General features: G+C 45.6%; 1 protein-coding gene across 4 annotated transcripts in view; it reads left to right on the top strand.

The window, feature by feature from the left end:
• Positions 1-206: 206 nt before the first annotated feature.
• PTPRM (protein tyrosine phosphatase receptor type M) overlaps positions 207-21,203 on the top strand; it is a 746,863-nt gene continuing 725,866 nt past the window's right edge. For all 4 annotated transcript variants that reach the window (XM_082668014.1, XM_082668012.1, XM_082668013.1 and 1 more), the window contains exon 1: positions 207-594. In XM_082668014.1, coding sequence (XP_082524140.1) covers positions 522-594 — 73 coding nt within the window. In that variant the 5' untranslated portion in view covers positions 207-521. The remainder of the gene's footprint in view (positions 595-21,203) is intronic.

Raw genomic sequence — 21,203 nt, 5'->3', positions numbered from 1 at the left:
CGCTCCCTTCAGCCGGCCTGCGGGGCACCGCCAGTCAGTCGGGGAGCAGGAGCCCCGCTTGCAGCCGGCGCGGGCTCGGCCATCGGCGCGCCGCCGCCCGGGGGCTGGCTCGCCTGGCGGCGCAGAGGCGGCGGGCGGGACGCGCGAGGCCACGGCCCCGGCCCCGGCCACCGCGGCGCCGGAGGCTCGGGTCCCGAGCCGGGGAAGGAGAGCGGCGGCCAGCGCAGCCGCCGGCACGGAGGGCGGATTTTGGCTCCACGGGCGCGCCCTCCGCTCCCTCTCGCAGCGGCGCAGCTCCGAGCGGGGCCGGCTGTAGGGCGGGAGGACCCAGGACCCTCGTCCCCGGCCCCGGGAGCCGCCGGAGTTGGGACTTCTGCAACTGTTAGCACTTTGGGCGTCTGGTTCTGGTTTTGGCTGTTCACCCTCCTCTTCTTGCCGCCTTGGAGGCAAAGCTCCCGGCCGCACTCCGCCCTCGCGCCCACCCAGTGCTGCCGGGAGCGGCCCGGCGCGCACTCAGCACCATGGGGAGACTTGGGACTTGCCTGGCGACTTTGACCGGACTTTTGCTAACTGCGGCGGGGGACACGTTTTCAGGTACGCGGGGCTGCGTCTGCCGGGGCCTGGGGCGCGCGGGCCGGAGGGGGCCCGGGACGCGGGCAGCTCCCAGTGGGAGAGCCCCAGCGGCGAACGGCAGGACCGGGCAGGGGGCGCGGCGGGCCGGGCACCGCGTCTGCTCGTCCCCGGCGCCGGCGCGGGGCCGGCGGCGAGGGCGGGCACCTAGCGCTCCGGCGGGCCGAGCGGACGAGCCCCGGAGCCTGGCCCCCGTCTCGGCACCCGCCCCTCCGCGGCCTGGGCGCGTGTTGGGGCGGACGGCGCTACTCGGAATCCCGGGTAGGTTCCGAGAGCGACAGCAGAAAACTTTGCCTGAAGTTGGGAGTTGCAGCCGCCGGCCGCCGGGCGTGGGCGCTGCGCGGTCCTTCCCACGGCGAGCGGCGGCCGGGCCGGGTCGCAGTGCCCGCTGCGCCCGCGCGATCGCCCGACCAGCCAGCGGCACGGGCGGCGGCGGCGATTGTCGGTCCTCCCCCCGCCGCCCGGCTCGCGGCGGCCTTGACCCCGGCTCGTCCCGGCGGCTGCGCTGCTGCCCGGGAGAGCCGAGGCGGCGTCCTCGTCGGTCCCGGCGGGAGGACCGGCGGCCCGGAGGGAGTGGCCGGCCCGCAGGCCCTGGGCCGCCGTGGCTGTGCCCCGCTGGGCTCCCCCTCCGAACCCTCGGCCCCGCGGAACGCCCGACCGGGGGCAGCGGTCAGCCCACCTCTCGGCCCGCGGTGCCGCGTGGGGAGGAAAGGGAGTGGCGGGGAGGTGCCTGCTGCGCGCTGGCGGTCCGAGCTCGGAGAGCTCCTTGCCGGAGGACGCGTGGCCGGGAGTCGGGGGTCTGGAGGGGCGCCAACCCCGCATGGTGTTAACCTGGAACACACGTGGATGGACAGCCGGCGCTTGCACACCCGCACACTAGCACACTTTCTCGTGTGTGTCAGTTTCATTAAGGTCCACGTAGAATGGTGGCACTGGGCTTGTTTTTCTTTTAATAAAAAGCCCGCTATTTGGCCTTGAACTTAGGTTGCAAAATAGGTTTCTATGTTTATTCGGGAGGAATGAGTAAGTTGAACTTTTTGTTTGTTTTTTAAATTTCATGAAGGACACTTTCACTGACGGTAAAGCGCATATTTTAAAACGTTTCAAACGTTTGCCTCTGACTGTCAGATCTGTGGAAACCTACATCTTTACTTTCCCGGAGCCCAAGGGACATGCAGGCGCACAGGCCGTGCCCCGGTCGTCCCTGAGCCCAAGGACCCTTGACCACAGTTGGCCGCCGCCAGGAAGCCGAGCGTGGAGTTGGCTGCTCGCTCTATGCTGTCAACTTCAGTAGAGAAATACCCTTTTCCCAAGTTTAATATGTCATTAACTGTCTGGTAATTGCACGTGCGCCGGAGGATTTAACAAATTGATCCACTGCTGTCTGCTATGAACTTGATGCAGATATTGGCCTGCGTTCTTTCTTATTAGTGAATTATGGAGTAGACTCGCCAGTTGTAGAGCCTTGTAACTCATTAGTGTTAGAAGCCAAGGATGAGGGCCTTAGTTGATGGTTTTCTCTTTATTAAGAATCCATAGCTCCCTGCCTGGGATTTGTTTCAAGTTAAGCTGTGTCAGAAAGCATTTGGATGGATTTTCAAGTTGTGGTCGAGGGGGTGGAAAGAAATATTTATGTAGCTTATTTAAATGATCGTTTTCTCATCATTAAAAGGGACTTAAGCCTAGGTAGTACTGGCCTGTGTCCTTGTTAATACTTATGTAAATTAATAGTCAAACCGAAAGAGACTTTTTTTTAAACTCAATTTTAGCCAGATTTTTCTTTCAGAGGAAATATGTCATTCTGTTTGTTTGTTATCATACCATTCATTGAACTGTGCCTCCTTTTCATTTGGAAGCCAGAGTTATCCTAGTATGTTAGAGGGTTAAGAGGAAATGAAGGGCAGTATCCCAGAGAGAATGCTTAGCAACAATGAAATTAAAAAAATTGAAGTTGGCAAAATTTGTGTGTGCAAGGATCAGATAAACTGCAGTGCATTATGCTTTTTCGCTTCACTTTGGGTTTTAGGTAGAACATGTGGGAAGCACTTAATGCTTTGGAAAAGTCTTTTTTTTTTTCTTTGTATGTTGGGAAAGTTAATTCTGATGTTATGAGTGACACTGACACTTGTTTCGCTTTACGAGTCTTCTGGACATTGAAATACTTGGCTGCTGTCCCCTGACATGGGGATCCTTTTAGAGACAGAGGAGCTCGATGGTAAGTGGCTTGAGGGCAAAGGCAGTTATTTTTCCTTCTTGGTTCTGATAAAGCACTTACATTCACTGTTTGTTGAATAAATTAGTGATGTGACTTCTGATTATTTGCAAACATTCAAATTGTTTGTGAACTGACTGACCCAGAAGGGAGGGAGAGGAGAGATTGTGAGATTGGCTTGCATCGTCCCTTCTTTTGAAATTAACATTTTCATCGCGGATTCTTCTTAGGGCACCCAATGGACTGAATCCCGAGGTTTTATGTAATCAGTGGAGGTTTCTTTTTTGTGTGTGTGTGTGTGTGTAACTAAGATTTATACACAAGATACTTTGCTGTTTCCCCTCTGCATCCTCATATCCTCTTTTGGAATGCATTCAGAATTGATATGATTGTTGATTAATCATTTCTGGAAGGTACTACACATAATTTGAATGCCAGATATCAGAAATAGAGTGCTAAACATATTGGAAGAAAAAAGAAAAGAATTAGGTTTTTTGTCCAGGAGGACTTTTATTTAGTATATATAAACATTCCATTTTAAACATCACTTTCCATGTTTACAATTTCTAACTTGTTAGGCAAAGTATTGGAGGCTCACTTTCTGCCTTCTATGTAGGCTTTGCATGGTCATTCAAAATAACTCCTGTAAAACGATATACAAGTAAGAAGCAAGGAAGAAAGTGGAATCATTCTTGCTTCTGCTTGAAATTCTCTTTTCCACATTGAGAAGCCGCATAGCTGGGAAGTCATTCCTCTTTGACCCATTTTCTCAAAAGCCAAGTTGTAATATATCCTATGCAAGGAAGTGTTTGGTTTTATATAATAATGAGACTGATATGGTAAGGTCTGGTAAGCAAGGCTTGGTTTGCAGAAGTAGAAATGCAAACAGATTGGTCCTTTGCTTCCACCTCAGTATTTGGAATAGATTAAACCTTAATATAATCTTGTGAATTTGAAACTCTTCTTGAGAAATTTCTTTTTTAAAGTACTCTTTTAAGGACATTCTTGGGAAAACATAATCTGAATGGAGTCTGTAGTTGAGTTAGTAGACCTGTACCAATATTTAGTTTCTTAGTTTTGGATAATTCGACTCTGATTAAGTCAGATGTCAACACTAGGCGAAGGCGGGCGAAACATGTACTGAAATCTTTGTACTGTTTTGACAATAAGTTGAAAATTATTTCAGAATACAAGATTGTACAGTACCCTTTACAAAGAGTGTGAATAGATTTGTTTAGCAGTTTGATTAATTTTTTTCTTTTTCAGGTAACTAGAGTCATGACATTTTATATTTTTATGGTGCTTTAGTGAGATTGTTCGTGGACGTGATGAAAAGGTCTCAAGTTTAAATCGGGGTGCAGGATAGCAATATGCCGAGAAATCACTGACATTTTTAGTGTTATGTGGATGTAAAGAAGTATTGCTTGAGCTTAATCAATTGTTCTGATCTGGAAAAATCACCGGTTTTAGTCTCTGATGTTCTCAAAGGGTTATTTTACAGATTTTCAGTAGAGAAGTTACTTACATATACTGATATGTAGATACGTGTGTATGCAATTTGAGTAATTCTAAACGAACACGTAATGAACAAGTAATCTGAATTATGTCTTCACATGATATGAACCCCACCTGAGTCTCAAGCATAGCCTTTAGTTTTGGGAAAAGTTGGTTTTAGAATTTAGATACTTCTGTGACAATTCGATAAAAGTTGATGGCTTTATTGGAAATTGTCGTAGTTTTATAACAATTGTAATTCATTCCAGGAATTGATAGGCTGTACGTATCTGTTTCAGTAGAGGCACTGTTTTGGATTAAGCGTTGTTTTCTCTCGGTTTTTGTTTTAGGTTTAGTTTTCTCGAATAAGCGTGTATTATCTAAATATCCTAAGACAGTTTTTAGTTAGGGGTCAGGCATTTTAATAAGTAGTTACGTACTTTTTCAACAGTATAACTTTTTTTTTTTAAGGTGGTGTCTATCATGCTTTGTAGTTCTAGGATTCTTCTCTTTGAAAACCAACCTTCCCACAAACTTTTCTCCAGGGGCTTCTTATCTTTATGACCACAACCTATTAATAAGCTTATTTTGTAAGTGAGAGAAGGTTTCATTACTAATGTTTTTCAAACTCACTAATGAAAAGTTTAAAGAAGATGCAAAAGCACATAACCCTCCCATCAGAAGAGGATGCTGCTTCTCCGGTTCCTAAGATACTGCCGTGGTTTAGCGTTTAGTCATCAGAAAGCCTGCATTTATACTGTTGCTCCGAAAATCAGTAGGTAGGGCTGGTGTTAGGTGGGGAGCAGGAAAGCTTTAGTCATTACCCTTGGTAGCCTGTGGTCCCCCCGCCATCCAGGGAGGGCGGCTGGCAAGGCCAGAGCCTGATAAAGGGGTGGGAACGTGGGAGAGGAGAACGAAAGAAGAACACAGGCCTGAGAAGGGAAGGGTTGTGTGTGCTCACCTGTAAGAACACAGCTCTGCAGATCCCGGCAGGCAGGGTCGCTGCTCTTCCCCTCTCTTTGCTGTTAAGGGTGAAACGTATGGAGAGTTTAGGGAGGAGGATCAAAAGAGTGACAAACGGGCAGGGAGAGCAGGTGACAATCCTACACGTTGGTGGCTTTAGGTGGCCTGGGGGAGGGCGTGGGGTGTGTTCAGCCTGTGCTGCTGGTGAGCTATGTGTATGCCTGTGATGCTCAAAAACCAGGCGTGCCCGAGGGTCACCGGGAGTGGTCCTTCCCGACTTGGTCTCTATGGCCGGCATGGTGACTCTGATGTCCAAGGCCCCTGGCGGGTCCCACAGCATCCCCAGGTGATCCTGGCCATCTTTCGAGAAATGTTGTTCCAAAAGAACAGTTCTTAAAGTGTTGTTCTTGGACTAGAAGCCTCAGCATCACTCAGGAACTTGTAGACAGGCAGACTCCTGCCCCCTCCCCCCCACCCCCAGGGGGACAGAATCAGAAAGTCCTGGGGGGAGCTGGGGGTGGGGGCAGCAGTAGGTGCTAGAACTAGCCCTTCAGGAGCTTGGGATGCCAGACATAGAGTGTGAGTTCTAAAAGGCCTGGCATCCTCATTCTGCATTTTCAGCCTCCCTTAACAAGAGCTGAAAGGACCTAGGGATGAAAATATAACTCACGTCCATGCACTTGTGAACACCCCTGCCCCCCATCAGCACGGCCCAGGTTATGAACAGGCCGATGGGATGGTGCTGTGACTCTCAGCCTGTTAGGGGAAACCACCAGCGTGATGTTTCAAATAATGGTCTTATCTGGGGAAGATATTGGATCCAGCCAGTTGTGAAACGAAAATGAAAAAAAGTCTCCTCTAATTTTACTTACCACAGTGTAAAGTTTTAATTAAATCTTGCAGTCACGATTAGCCACTGGAAATTTCTCTGGGTTGCTACTGTGTTTCGAAGATATTTGTTGGCTTGTTGTAAGAAGGGCGTAGCCCAGTGCACTTATTAAAATGATGCTTTTAATTCAAGTGGGTGTTTATTGAGCACTTACTGTTGGGAAGGCCCCTTTAGGGGGTCGGGGAGGCATTGGGGGTGGTAATGGGCAAAGAACGGAAAGATACAGTTAACCGTACTTTGGAAAGTTGTCCAATTATTAAAAGTTTCAAAATCTACTGAAATCGAAAGAAGCAAGGACTGTCTTAGGCGAGAATGAGAAGTTTGCATAAAATTTGGAATTTTAATATGGAAATGTGACACTTTGCCTTTGGAAATGAACTTCACTTCCAAACAGAAAAGAGAAGCTTTTCAATATATACCTCTTTAAAGTACTGATAATGTACTTTAATGTATCTCCTAAGATAGAGCCTCGTTTCTCTGTTAGCCACAAAAGACAATCCCTGACTCTCTGTCATTTAATGCTCCAGGTAAACAAAATCTATTGTGATGTCATTAAACAGATATTTATCTTAAAAACACTGTCGCCAGACTTTCAGAGAATCAGTGGCAGGTGGAGTGCTTTCCACGTGGCAGGCAGGCCTCCCGCTCCCTGCCCCTCCGGCTGCCATCCCCAGCCCATCACTAGATGTAGCTGCATCCCCAAACCCACCTGCCTGCCTCACCCGCAAGGCTTCCCGGATGCATCTACTTACAGCTGAAGGAAGGCACGCTCTTGATGGGCCTTCACCTGCTTGTAACTCATTCACATCAAAAGAAATTCTTTAGTGGAAGTTGCTGCATTAGTCGCACTTCTCAACACCGACCTCAAGACAGCTTTAGGCTCTGCCGTGATTTCTTCTTTTTCTGGCCGTGTCATAAATGGCTGCTATTCTGTGTATAGCAGTGGGACTTGGAGAAGTAGTATATCTGGCAACTACCTCAGAGTTCATGGTAACCACTGGTGCCTTCACCATCAGGCCTTTTGGTAACTGACCAGAAGAGTGGCCACGAGCAGGTGTGTGTGACGTGTTCACGAGGAATGGGGGTACCGCGCTTACATCTGCAGGAGACGCCTTCTCCAGCATCACCGGTTCACGTATATAATTCAGGAAGTCATTGAAATTTGGACATCTGGATTCAGTCCATTTTTCTGCTTAAAACTGAGAAGACTCCTGAGTCGTTGAAAACTTTTTCTATGAAGCAGAAAGTTTGGGCCCCGATTTGGAGGCAGGGCGAGGGTGGAGGATCTGATGCAAGGCTGTGTCACTTACCTTCAGGCTGGGGCTCCAGGGGAGGGAAACTGTGGTGGTCAATGATCCAGGACCTGCAGCCGAGACCAGATGGGAGTAAAGTTGTCAGAGACTTGTCAAAATGGAGAAGTTTTTAGACCTTCCCTTGGAGAAGGAGACTAGCGTTTAACAGAATGATTTATTTAAAAATACAACAGCCTAAGCAGAAGCAAAGCGTTTGCTTTGTATGGGGCACAGAGCAGAAACACTTACAGAGCATCGGTTTTTCTTCAGATGGGTGAATGCTCACTTTCATCTCTTTCCTATTCAATATGCAGAAAGCAGATTTATTTCAGACAGTGAAAAGAAGATGTTTTCGTTTGGGTTACTGTGGATGTCAGAGGCCCGGTACTTCTCCCCGGTTCCAGTGGTGGAATCAGAACCGGGTCTCTGGTGGGCTTCTGACCATGGGTGAGGGGGCTGGAACACATCCCTGCAGTCCAGTCTCGACGGGTTCTGTTTGATTTCTCTTCTCAGCTGGTGTAGTTTGAGACATTTTAAATCATGTCATAACCACGTGCTTGAAGTTGGCTTGTGATATTCTCTTTAGACACAAAACTATAAAGTTGTCTAAAGCATTTCTTTTAAAATAAATACTCATAGTATATAAAATCAAGTTACTGAACAGTGTTTAGCATGTAGTAATCACATAGTAAATTAATGAAGTTAATAAATATTTGTTGAAGGAATGAATAAATGATTGAATAAATTTCCCTTAGGGAAGAAAAAATATCAAATTACTTCTGCTTACTGCTGTTTTTTCAATCTTTCTATCAAGTTTGATTTTTTTTTAAAGCATTTGTAATCATCTTAACAGTAGGCCCAGGTTGTGGGTTCGGTGCTTGATACCCTTAGCAATTTATAGGGGCATAGAGATTCAGTCGCTAAATTTAAAGGAAAACAGTTACCTTTTGTTAATTAAATGTGCAAAAGTGAGCCTATAATTTTATCGTGTATAATAAAAATTTATAAATCAGTTATGGCCATAAAGTAGAATTTTGGTATAATACTGATCTCTAAAAAAAAAGAAATTTACTATGAGGTAGATTGACCATGTTTCTACTCTAGGAGCATTCGATTTTAGTTACTGGAGTATTAAAAGAACCATGTATCACCAGTAAGAAGTTTCCGTGACAGGCAATAGTATGTATCATCTCCTGTTTTTATTTCTGTTATAGAATGAAATTAATTGCACCTGCTCAGAGCTCAGCCCGCACCTTTCCATCAGCTCATGTCTGATTCGCAGGCAGGCTCTCATTCCTTCTTCATTCACTGTGGCATATTCTCAGGTGATGAAACTTCATAAAATGAGGCTGCTTTGACAACAATCTTGTGATCTGTTCTCCACTTCCTAGACTTTGGACACCTAGGCCTAGGAACGTGGTGTGAAGTCTCCACGATTGACATCCGTTGGCATATGTCCTGTGTGTATGTTATGGGGGCTCTGGCCCTATTTTCTCTGTCAGTTACCATTTCATCCTGTTCGTGTGGCTTTTTAGAGAGCCTCTCCCTTTGTTGCTAGCCCCTGTGGGGAGCTTGCTGAGAGGCCTGTGTTATCGACCTCGGAAGGTTTGGAGCGGGGGTCCGGCCATCACAGTGGGACTTGGATAACTGGAGGGTGTTGTGGCCTGATGTCAGCTCTGGGGCCCCTGGGGGAGGAAAGAAGGGCAGAGGTGCCCCGGCACGTCAGGTGTTCCTGATTTCAAGTTCTGTTTCTGCCCCTGAACAGCCATGTGGTCTTGGACATGCTGTTGGATTTTTCTGAGGCTTAGTTTTCTTTTCTGGAAAAAATACCTTTTAGGAGTATCCTAAAGACTAAACAAGTGGACCAATGCCACGAGGTTAGGAGGCCTCATGAGGAAAAGAGGGGACCAGTCAGCTCTGCTATCGCCCCTTGTAGGTGTAAGCACGCGAACTCCCTGTTTTTCTGTCACAAAGGCTTAAATATTGGCAATGTCATATGGTTCAAACTCATAGATCCCCTTTCTGGGTCCAAGGCTTTGTTATTTGAGTTGCCTGGGGGCTCTGTGGGTGGTGTGTATGTAGATGTGCTTATACACATATTTATGTTATAAACATATGGCCAACATTATGTTTTAAAGAAAAAAAAAAACCCTTGAAAGTTACAAAATGGCCCCCTCAGAATTGGCACCGTGAAGAGCCAGCACCGCTTGGTGCTGGAAGGCAGTGTCGGACACCTGCATTGGAATCACCTGAAGCCCTTCTTATAAATGCAGATGTGGAGCCACAGAAACTGGTAAAGGAACACCTCTGATGATCTTTTTTTAAAAAAATTAATTAATTAATTTTGTTTTGGCTGAGTTGGGTCTTTGTTGCTGCGCACGGGCTTTTTCTAGTTGTGGTGAGCGGGGGGCTACTCCTTGTTGCCGTGCGCGGGCTTCTCATGGCGGTGGCCTCTCTTGTTGCGGAGCACGGGCTCTAGGCGTGTGGGCTACAGTAGTTGAGGCTCACGGGCTCTAGAGCGCAGTCCCAGTAGTTGTGGCGCACGGGCTTAGTTGCTCCGTGGCATGTGGGAATCTTCGCGGACCAGGGCTTGAACCCGTGTCCCTTGCATTGGCAGGCGGATTCTTAACCACTGCGCCACCAGGGAAGCCCCCTCCGATGATCTTGATGCTCGTTAAAGTTGAAAGCGTACTGGCAGGACGTTAGCAATGACTCAGAGACCCTGCCCTTTGGAGAATTTATCACATCTTTTCTGACTAGTGTTAAGAAAGCATCTGAGGATGGTTACATGAAGTTTCACGTACCACACTATAATTGACTGGAGACTATTTCTCTTAAGAAGCAGAGGCTTTCTGGTGTCAGAAGAGAAAATGAATTACAAAACACGGTATTTTATAGAAACTAAGCCACTTTGTACCCCGTCTTTCAACTTGGTGACCTCCAGTAAATGTGACATCCATCTGGAATTTTTAGGGTATAATAAAAGAATAAAGATATTTCAGAGAATCAGAACACAGATCATTTTAGATCTTTAGATTTGCAGCTGTGAGCCGAATTTTGAGATGACTCATTCAGAGAAGGTAACAAGACATGATGACATTGGGGAGGTAATTTTCCAGCACTTATTTCTATCTGACATTCATTGAAACATGGACACTGTAGAAGAATCGGTCTTAGGGGCCCCGTAAGCAGGGGCCAAAAGCGTGGCACTTTCATTGTAGTCGTTCCTAAAAGACTTGCTAACCTCAAAATGGGCATCCCCGTCTGTTACAGCACTTGAAGTTTCCACCAGCTCATCATTTTGACCAAGGAAGAAAGATGCTTGTTGAAATGACATCTCTGGGAGTGGTGGCTCATTAAGTCATCTTAAATATGACATCCCCAACTCGCTATCACCTCAATAAGTTAATATCCTTAGATGTCAGATTTCTCCCTCGTAAAATGAAGACGTTTGATTCAAGGATCTGTAGGGTCTCTCCAAATACTTAGAGAGTCTGAGGATTGTCACCTGAGTTCACGTTAGTTTGTCAGGTAGCACGGTGTAAGGGAATGAGACCTGGATCCTTGGGTCATGTTTGATAGATGAGGATGAGAGGGTCCAATCTGATGCAGCAGGAAGGTGCTTGTTAACAGGAAGTGGGTGTAGCAGGGATGTTGGAAGGATTTTAGGCGCTTCCCACGTCTGCCATCGGCTGCCTCTGCTCAGATGTGCACAGATGAAGCCTACTCTTTTCCTCCATACTTGGGGATGTAGCTGCCATCTACAGCTGCCACCAAAGGCTCTGCAGCAACAAGGATGTTTAGGCCGGGCTTTTCTGCGTAAATCTTGGCAACATAGATAAGCCTTATTTCAGGGGCTTAGAATTGATAGTAATAAGTGATAACTATATATTGGGCATTCATTGTGTGCTGGGTACCGTGCTGAGAGGCTATGATATTCTCAAACCTACCGCTGCCCACTAGCTAGTCAAAGCTTGGCTGAAGTCTTTGGTGGGAGCTTTGGGAGGTAAAGTGGTCTCCATTCCTAACAAAGCCAGGTTCCCTGAGCACGGGGTGCGTGCACTGTATTGTCTCTCTCTTCCCCTCCCGGTGCGCACAGATGCAGGTTGCCTTTTCCTGATTTATGCCTTGATTTGATGCCATCCACCTGTACTGAGGTGTGCTCTGTGCAAAAGCATTTCAAATGGAGTGTCGAGTCAGTTAGAAAGATGCTGGGTGATGTTTTATTATGTGATGTAGAATCTTTATAATGACCTTCTGGGGAGTTTCCTTCGGGGTCACAGTTCCAGGAAAAAGTTTGAGTTTCCTTGTGATCTTCCTTCTTGTGGACACAGTGAATTATATAACGCGTCACGTTTTCCTCTTTACGTGGGCTGTTAGGATGCCAGATTCACATATGTGTGCTGTAGTAGTTAGAACTTTTTTGAACAGAAAAGCTCAGTCAAACTGGACTTCATCAAACAGGGGATTTGTGGGCTCTTGCAACAGAGAAGGCTCTGGGTAGCCCAGCTGGTCCTAGTGGCTCAAGGCAGTCAGGAGAGTTCTGCGTCTCCCGGGCTGAGTCCTCCAGCTCCAAGCCCAGTGGAAAGAGAAATTCCCTCCCCGCCAGCCGTACAGACCACTCCTGCCGCGGGGCTTGTGGAGTCAGCTCACATCACCTGTCCCCACTTTAACCTCGTGCCCAGCTTGGCCCGCCCACTGGGCCAGGCGTGGGGTCCGCCCGCAGTAGCCACAGGGAACGAGAGTGCGGAAATTGAGGCTTCTCCACGGAAACTCAGGCTCTGTTACCCGCTGGATAGAGTGGCTGCTGCCTGGGCCTAAAGCCGCAAAACACCGAGAGCCACGATCTCTGCAATAGAGCCTTAATTCTGGCTCCTTTCCTGGGCCTGAGTCTTAGTACCCCTCCTCACTTGTCTCACCTCACGCCCCTTTATCATGCTGTGTTTTATATATCATGATAAGTGCATTGAGACTTTTGGAACTGGGTGGTGGTGATGGCAGAAAATAAATGAGTTCCAAGTCTTAGCATCTGAGCATTCAGAACGCAACTTTTGTGTGTGTGCACTTCTTTTACGTCCTAGTGACACCAGGAACATGGTCTCAGCTCATTAACAATGAAGAACACGGGTGTGGGAAGACGTCGGGGGGGGGGTGTATGATAGCCGGGTTCAGTAGTTCCCCAACTTATTGTTTAAAGCATCAAAACCTTTTGGTTAAGCAAAATCTTACATAGGTAGAAAAGCTTAAAAATCTTTTGGTTAAACAGAATTTGATGTGGGCAGGTTTAAAAAATGACTCTCCAAATTGGAAAAGCGGGTGTCTGATGAGCTACTGCCCAGCAACAGATGCCCCCAGGCTTGGTGGCTTGAACGACAGCCATCTACTGTTCTTCCTGTTCTGTGGAGGGGACGCGTGTCTGCTGGTTGGCCGGCTTCAGGCGGGTCTAGGATTGGCCTCGGCTGGGCTGCCCTTCACGTGGTCCTCCACCCTCCAGCAGGGAGAGTTTCCAAAGAGAGAGCAGAGGGTTGCCAAGGCCTCTTGGCTTACGCTTGGGGAGGGCATGTTGTCACCTCTACCTCATATCCTTCTGGTCACAGCCAGTCACATGGCCAGTCTGGAATCTAGGGTGGGGAAATAGACCTCGCCCTTGGTGTGCGGGGTGGCAGGGCCACGTTCTGAAGGGTGGACACAAGGAGAAGGGGAGAATGGGGCCCTACACAGGGCTCTGCCAGGCCCCAGGGCCTGCGTCCCGAGTTGCCTCTGCTTTGCAGAACACAGTTGGGAAATCATTGGCCCATGAAAAAAGGGAATATAGAATTGCAAGGCCTGCATTCGAGGGCCCACCGGCCACTTGCTGTCCTCCGAGGGGAAACTGTTGAGCTTGGTGGACCCAGTTCCTTATCTGTGAAGAGGGTCGTTCTGGGATGTTCTGATTCAGAGGTTGGCTTCAGAGATCGCATATGTTAATGGATGGTATACAAAGGAACTTTTACAAAGTGCTGGGTCTCTGGGTGTATTCTGGAGGTGATTAGAGTTTGCTTAAACCTGAGTTCTCATCCTGGCTGTGTCATTCGTCAGCGGGACAGTCACTTGGCTTCTCTGAGGCTGTTTCTTCATCTGTGGAGAGCGATGCTGTCTTCCCCCTTGGTCACCCTGGGGAGAACACAGCGCCCCATCTGTAAGAGCCACAGCCCCTGTTCCTCTTAGAGGCCCGTGACCACAGGATAACCTTGAGCCGTTGTCTGGTGTGTTTCCTTTATGTCTGCAAGCCCCAAAGGGTGTGGGTCCCCAAGCCCCAGGTTTTCTTCGATTTGTAATTGGATTTATCAGCTTATTGCTACATCCTCTGGCTTCTCAGGAGCAAGGGAAGAGGAAATAGGAATATAGGTGTCGGTCCTTCACGTGTTCGTTACCTCCCAAAACAGTCCTGTCAGGTGAAATGGTGTCTCTGCCATTTGATGGTTTTTTGGAACTGAGGCCCCAACATTTCAGGATGTGGCACAGACAATGGGTACAGCTCTTTGTGGATCCCAGGGGACTCCATCCCTCCAGAGCCTCTGGGGTCCAAAGCACAAGGCGTAATTTTTAAGTGTGCTTAAGTATTTCATACAGTTTCTCATTTTGGTGTTAAGGACGATTGTAAAGTTGGTGTAACCCAGCAGTGCACTGTAGCCACTGCTATTTCATAGCCTCTGAAATAGCAAATTAGAAGGAAACGTACTCAGCTTCTAAGTAACTTGCACGAAATGAATGGATGAGAGCCGTTATCCATATTTTTCACAAGCAGAGGAGGGGTGAGTGCTGTTTTCTCCATGGTTTGAAATCCTCTAGATAGAATCGTATTTTTGTAATTTCTTGTGTTTAGCATTTGGAGATCGGATTGAGGTGAAAAGTATAAAAACCTTCGCAAAGCTCTTGTCCGTGTGTGTTCGTGGTCTCAGGGGCAAAATGCCACTAAGGTCAGTGAGATTTTATTTAAGACTTTTCACTTCAGGTGGAGGTGAACAGGCCTTTGGAGATGGTTGTTAATCACCTTCTTTAGAACAAATTGCATTTGCTTTTGAGGTTGGACAAAGGCAAAGATAGCACGTAGATCCCTACTGGAAGATTGAAAACACTTCAATGAGTCAGGTCTGATTGCAGTCATCACGGGAAGGAACTATTTGGTATATAATAGTTTACAAGGGTTAGGTACTTTGCTTATTTAAATCACTTTTTTTGTTGCAACATCATTGGGGAGATCTATGCCAAAATAAACCGTGCATTAATAAAAGTAGAATAGTGAATATTAAGAGGTTACTAGCATCTTACAGAGTGACTTTTTTTTTTTTTTTTTTTTTTTTTTGCGGTACGTGGGTCTCTCACTGTTGTGGCCTCTCCCATTGCGGAGCACAGGCTCCGGACGCGCAGGCTCAGCGGCCATGGCTCACGGGCCCAGCCGCTCCACGGCATGTGGGATCTTCCCGCACCGGGGCACGAACCCGCTTCCCCTGCATCAGCAGGCGGACTCCCAAACACTGCGCCACTAGGGAAGCCCTTACAGAGTGTTTTTTAAGAAATTAAGGATTTAGGTTTTTTTAACAGAAGTATTTGTGAAATGATTGTCATTGTTAACAGATGCAAATTTACATGTAAGTACCTATTTTGGAAAGATTCCTGAGCAGCTGGAGGTAAAATGAGGGGGTCTATCCATTGCTAGGGATGAGGGAGAAGCCAGGACTGGACCTTGGGATTCTGATGTTTGGTTCTACCCCCAGGTGGCACGTGATTTGGATCAGGTCTCCTAATTGTGACTCAGGTCCCAGAAGAATAAAATGGATATTATAATAACTCCTTCGAGTGCCTAAATGATGAGGATCAGATTAAATAATTTAAACATTTGCTTTCTCAGCTGCAAAGTCTTGGCCACTTGTGGTCATCACACACCTGGGTTGGTTGTCGGGGTTGCAGCCTGAGTCAGGACCTCCTGGGGGGCTAATCTGTGTGCCTGCAACCCCCCTCCCAGGCTGGTGTTTAGTGAAAATCAAAAAGCTGCCAGCCCCGCGTGGTTCTCCTTTTGCTCTTTATAGATGGGAAACTGCGGTTAAGTTGGCATCTTTTCTCCTTGGGATGCTTTCTGAGCGCATCCCGTTTGTTCTCTTCTGGACCAGCCCTCATGTGCCAGGATTATCATTGATGCCTCAGTTCTATGGACCGAACCCGAACACGGGGTGAGGCATCTTCCATGGTGGGGAGGATAGTTCAAGAGTTGTTTGTAGGGCATCCTTTTCCAGAAACGAATAATTATCGAGGACTAAGCCTGGACTGAGGCAGGATGAGATCCTCCGCCAGAGGAAGTGGCTGTGGCCTCGAGGTTGAGGATTCGTGGGCTGCTTTGCGCTCAGCCCTTGGGGTCCAGGGGTGTCCAAGATGAGGGCTGGCTCACAGGCACCCACAGAAAAACTCGATGGGCACAGGCAGGTGGAGGGCTGGCCTGCAGGGAGCTTGAAGCTGACTCTGCAGGAAGGGAGACCCTTGAGGGCAACTCCCAAGCCCACAGGGGTGGGTGTTGGTGGAGATAGGACCCCCCAGGGGGCCTGTGGGCACTCCTAGGTGTTATTCAGAGGGAAGGGAGAGAAGTGACTTCCAAATATCATCTTTAAATGTTTGGGTTTTTTTTTTTTTTCTCTCTTTAAATGGCATGTCTCCTAAGCAATTAAGTTTTTGAGGTGGTGGTTGTCTACCTAGAGTAGATGCAGAAGGGAAAAGGCCTGGGGAGTTGGGGAGAGGAACCCACTTTTCATAAGTTTTTAAATTGGAAGATCATTTTGTGGCTGATGTGGTGTCTCTCCCTCTGTCCCCAGGCTGTGGGGCCTGTTTGCTGCTATGTTTAAGGGTCTCTGTGCGGGGTGGGAGTTTGGCCACAAGTAAGAAAATGTGGGGTGTTAGGGAACATTCAGGAACCAATAATTTCTTCTTTATTACCACACTTGGTACCACTGTCCCAGGCTTTCTCTTTTTCCTTTTCGTCTTTCCTCCTCCATCTACATCTCCTGTAATAGGTGGGTTTTAAATGAAAGTGGAGAACAGGTATCTGTACCCCGCTGGACCATCATCCCTCTTACTGTTGAGAAATTATCAGTGACAGGCTACTTGGTGTCCTGTTACTCCTCTGAAGGGTGAGGACAGGACAGAGGGTGTTGGTCCCAACAGAGGGAAGTGGTGAGTGAAAGCATGACCATGGCCATGCCTGTCAGGCAGTGGTGGGTGCTTTCTCTGTTTTATTTCTAATCAGCACAGCAGTTCTTAAGGGTTAAAAGATTATAATACAATGAAGGGACAGCCAATGGTTATTGAATACTTGAAATGTCTAGGCATTATTCTAAGTGCTTTTTATATGTATTAGCTGGTTTAATACTGATAAGCACCTAAATGACCCCCATTTCACAGGCCAAGGAATAAGCTCAGAGGCTAAGCAAAGGGGCACCTAGCTCAGGCAGGTTGCACGGGCAAAGCCTGAGTCTGAAGCCGCCGAGCCACAGAACCTGCCAGTTCTTTGTATCCGACACAGTCAGAATCCCCCTGCACACACCATGCATGTAACCTGCTTCTATTTCAAGACTCCTCATCTCTTTGTATGTATCCCTTTGACTGATTCGCTGGGAGTCCAGGAGGGTGGACAGATGCTTCAGGCAGACAGGGCAGTGGTCCCTGAATGACAGGCTGAAGGGACGGAGGAGAATCCCAGCTCTCGGGATGACTTTCCCAACAGAGTCAACGGGTGGATTTACTCATTCTGGAGACAGTGTTGTAACATAACCAGCAAAACTGGTAAGAGTCAGGAACAAGGTTTGCAAAACTGGTAAGAGTCAGGAACAAGGTTTAGATCCTGCTTTATGAGCTCTTGCTCTAGTTAAATGTTTTTGCTGAACCAGGAGCCAATGCCGGTAAGTTCCAGGATTTGTGGAACTTGTGTGTCCAGAGGTAAAAATGATCAGACACTTCCTTGCACGTTGATAAACTCACATCTGAAATTTTGCATCATATGTTTATACAGTTGAGGAGGAAATTTATGCCCTATGGTAAATACTGACATTTTAAGGTAAGACTTTTACAAAAATCTTATAAAGGCATCCATCAGAGAGAGAATCCAAATACCAAAGGCATTTGATACGTCCATTGGCCATTTAAAAATACATGAACGAGGTTTTCTTTAATTGAGAGAAATTTTACCTAATTTTTCTTCCTGAGCTGTTATTTACATTTTATTTCTCCATAGAATCTTATCCTGTTATAACATGTTTAAACTTGAGAGTCTTTTAGTGATGACTTATCAAACTTCTCTGCAATAAAAAACACGTATAAGAATGAAATTTTAATTCTATTTAATTTCATTTTATCTATTTTAATTTCTAGCAACAGAAATTATTCTTAATGACTTATACGTTGACAGCTTGATTAGTTTCATTCCCCAAATTGTTCAAAGCAAAAAATTGGAAACGAACTAGTCTCTAAAGGATTTGTTGTCCAGTCCTGCACCTTCTCATTTGCTGGCAGGTAAACCGAGTAGATCACATCTGTGGGTTTTTAACTTAAAGGCAGCTTATTTAACCAGAATTATAGAAATATTCAGAAGTGGTTCTGAAAACAAAAATAATTTTAATATACTTTATAGTCAATGCATGCTTTAAATATACATGTATATTATGTAAATATATATATACATATATATATTGGGTTGGCCAAAAAAGTTCGTTCGGGTTTTTCCATACATCTTATGGAAAAACCCGAATGAACTTTTTTGGCCAACCCAATATTATGTTAAAGAAATATATATGTATATACACATATACACGATTTTTGGTGAAACCTTAGAAATGAAGATTTAGGCTAATCGGTGCATGAAAAAATCTATGATATCATTCCATTTATCATAGCAGTCCTCATCAAAGCTGTCATTCAAATCAACCTTACTTTCTATCAGAGAAAGTCTAACAGTTTTTAATTTTAAATAAGTGTTAATTTGCATTTTGAGGAAAAGATTTAAAAACAGCAAAAAGAAATATGACAGATTATTAAAAGCAGTTTAGTCAAGTTTAAAATGATGTAGATTTAATAGAATTAATTATATTCTGTAATAGGTTATAAAACCATGGCAAATCTATACTGTTTCTCATTAATTTATGGGAATGTAATATAATGGTCAACTAAAATTATGAGGTATTATAAAGTGACGATTAGGGTTAAAAAAGGATGTGCTGTTTTTCTGTTAAATGCATGTGGATGTGTGTATTGAACTCTGGTGTTTTACCTCTGGGAATAAAGAATTATGGACATACTTTGAAAAATAACTACATCAATTTCTGAAGATATAGGGATCCAGTTTTTCCTATGGATGTAAAAGAGAGAAGTACGTGCTACTCAAAATAAATTGACATGGCAGCAAACTAAAACATAGCATGTTTTTGTTAAGAGAAAATACTAAATATTTGCGGGGGTTGACTTTCATTGAAAAACTTGCTTTATAAATAAATGTTTGATAAAGTAGATATTAACTGTTTTACTGTATAATGCAAACAGAGCCTAAACTAAATCTCAAGGATTTTTATTTGTGAATTTTTCCTGTGTAATTTGAAAAATGTGGAAAGTGTTGCAATTATATTGAAAAGAATCAGCGTCAGGAACGTCCACATTTTTACTTGTTTGACAGTTGTTTTATTTCCAGCTAATATCATGCTTGAGTGTGAGTATATTTGCTAAAAAAGAATCATTATATTTAAAACTAATTTTTTGCATTATTATTTACTGGTATCATTTTTAAAAAAATTTTCACCAGTTCTTTGGCTGTGAAGTGACTTCTTTATGGTCAAGGGAAGGAAGATGTGTGGTCGTTAAATTTATAATATATCTGATTTTATAACGTTCCACAAGGGCTAAAATATTCTATCTGTAGTACGGTACATTTTCTTACCTTTAAATGAAATATGGATACAACAGGGAAGGTCATGGAGCCCTACAGTGAGTGGCTGGTGTTTGAGTCATCATTAAAGAAGGCTTCCTTGACAGTTACAGCTCACATTGTTTCTTTGAAGCTCTGGATGTTTTTATACTGGGAAAGTGTGCCTTCCTTTTGTATGGTGTGACATCTGTTGAGAAAAGGCGGGCAGGAAAGGAGGACCTACCTGATGCTAGGACGGGAGTTGGTGCCCTTTCCGCCGTCAGCGCTGTGTACGCCTTAATTTTCCCATAGCCTTAGCTGGGAGGTCCCCTGCTCCGTGGCTCTGTTGGAACTTTCACACTGACACTGGAAATGATGGGGCCGGGCCCTATGACTGGGGGTCCGTAGCCTTTATCTTTCTAGCTAGAGATCTTAATTTTAAAAAAAAGACAATTTTTTAGAGCAGTTTTGAGTTCACACCAACATGAAGAGGAAGGTACAGAGATTTCCCATATGCTGCTGCCACCACGCATGCGTGGCCTCCCCCATCATTGACATCCCCCACCAGATGGTATATTTGTTACAGTCGATGAACTTGCACTGACACATCCTTATCACCCGAAGTCCATAGTTTACATTAGGATTCCCTCTTGGTGTTGTGCGTCCTATGGGTTTGGACAAATGTGTAATGACATGTATATGCAGTTACGTATCACTGCCCTAAGAGTCCTCTGTGCTCAGCCTGTCTCTCCCCGTGCCCCTCCCCTGACAGGAAGAGGCGGAAACCCAGCTGGTGAACTTGGGTTTACAGTAAGTCCATTCTAGTCTTGACTAAGTCTGTGACTAGACAAATATTTTATGTTTCTCTGCTTCAGCTCCCCCTCCTGAGATGGAAACAAGTCATTACAATTTAAAAATAATTTAGATGGACTTTAGCTTCTGTTATTAATAATTATTATATGAATACCAAACAATAAACTCCTGATTTGACATGAAAGAATCTTGCAAAAACATTAGTTTCCCATTGTGTAACTAAATCTGCTGGACAATTGGTGGTTTCCTGTTGAATTCTCACAACTTGGAGGGAACAAGAGACACAGGGGGCTGTAGCCATCCTTCAAACCGCCTGCATGTCTCCAAGGCACTGTATTTATTTGAGATTTCCTTCTCCACTTTGTGTGGCCTTTTAGTGGGATGTTTCTTTAGTGGGATGTGGGTAGGAATTGTCTTACTACCTGGATCTTGAAGCACAGGCTAAATGGTTTGTTCAGGCCCTAGAGAAAGCCAGGGCTCTGGTTTCCTGTGAGTTCTAAAGCCAGGCAGCAAAGCTTTTGTGAACCCACTACTTGGGGAAATGATGAAGCATATTATCCCTTTACTAAGAGGAAGGCACATTTCTCCTTTGAATTGCTTTCAGAAAATAGAACACCAGCAGCTAGTCATTTTTTTTTTTAGTAATTTTCATACATAAAGATATTTATAATGTGTTTTGAGTGAGACTGGAAAACATGGCAGGATGGTGGGTTATTTGAGATCAACCCATGGGCCAGGGGTTGTTTCCAGAATGATGACCCTCTAAAGCACAGGTCTCTAGAATGTGCACCCCTGGAGTGTGGAAAGGTGATACATCAGTATGCAAAAGGGGGACAACTTTATTTAAATGTGAAAAAAATCCATCCTAAGGGAATGAGTGGCTATGTATGGAGAATCCCCTGAAAGCAATTCGTTAAAGCGTTATTTAGAGTAGTGAAAAGTTGGGAACTCCGGAAATATCCAACAGTAGAGAATGGATTAAGGCATGGTCTA

Source organism: Grampus griseus (assembly GCF_964374135.1).
Source record: "Grampus griseus genome assembly, chromosome: 12".
NCBI classification, from domain to species: Eukaryota; Metazoa; Chordata; class Mammalia; order Artiodactyla; family Delphinidae; genus Grampus; species Grampus griseus.
Note: the sequence above shows the minus strand (reverse complement) of the source record. Positions and strands in the feature narration are given on the sequence as shown.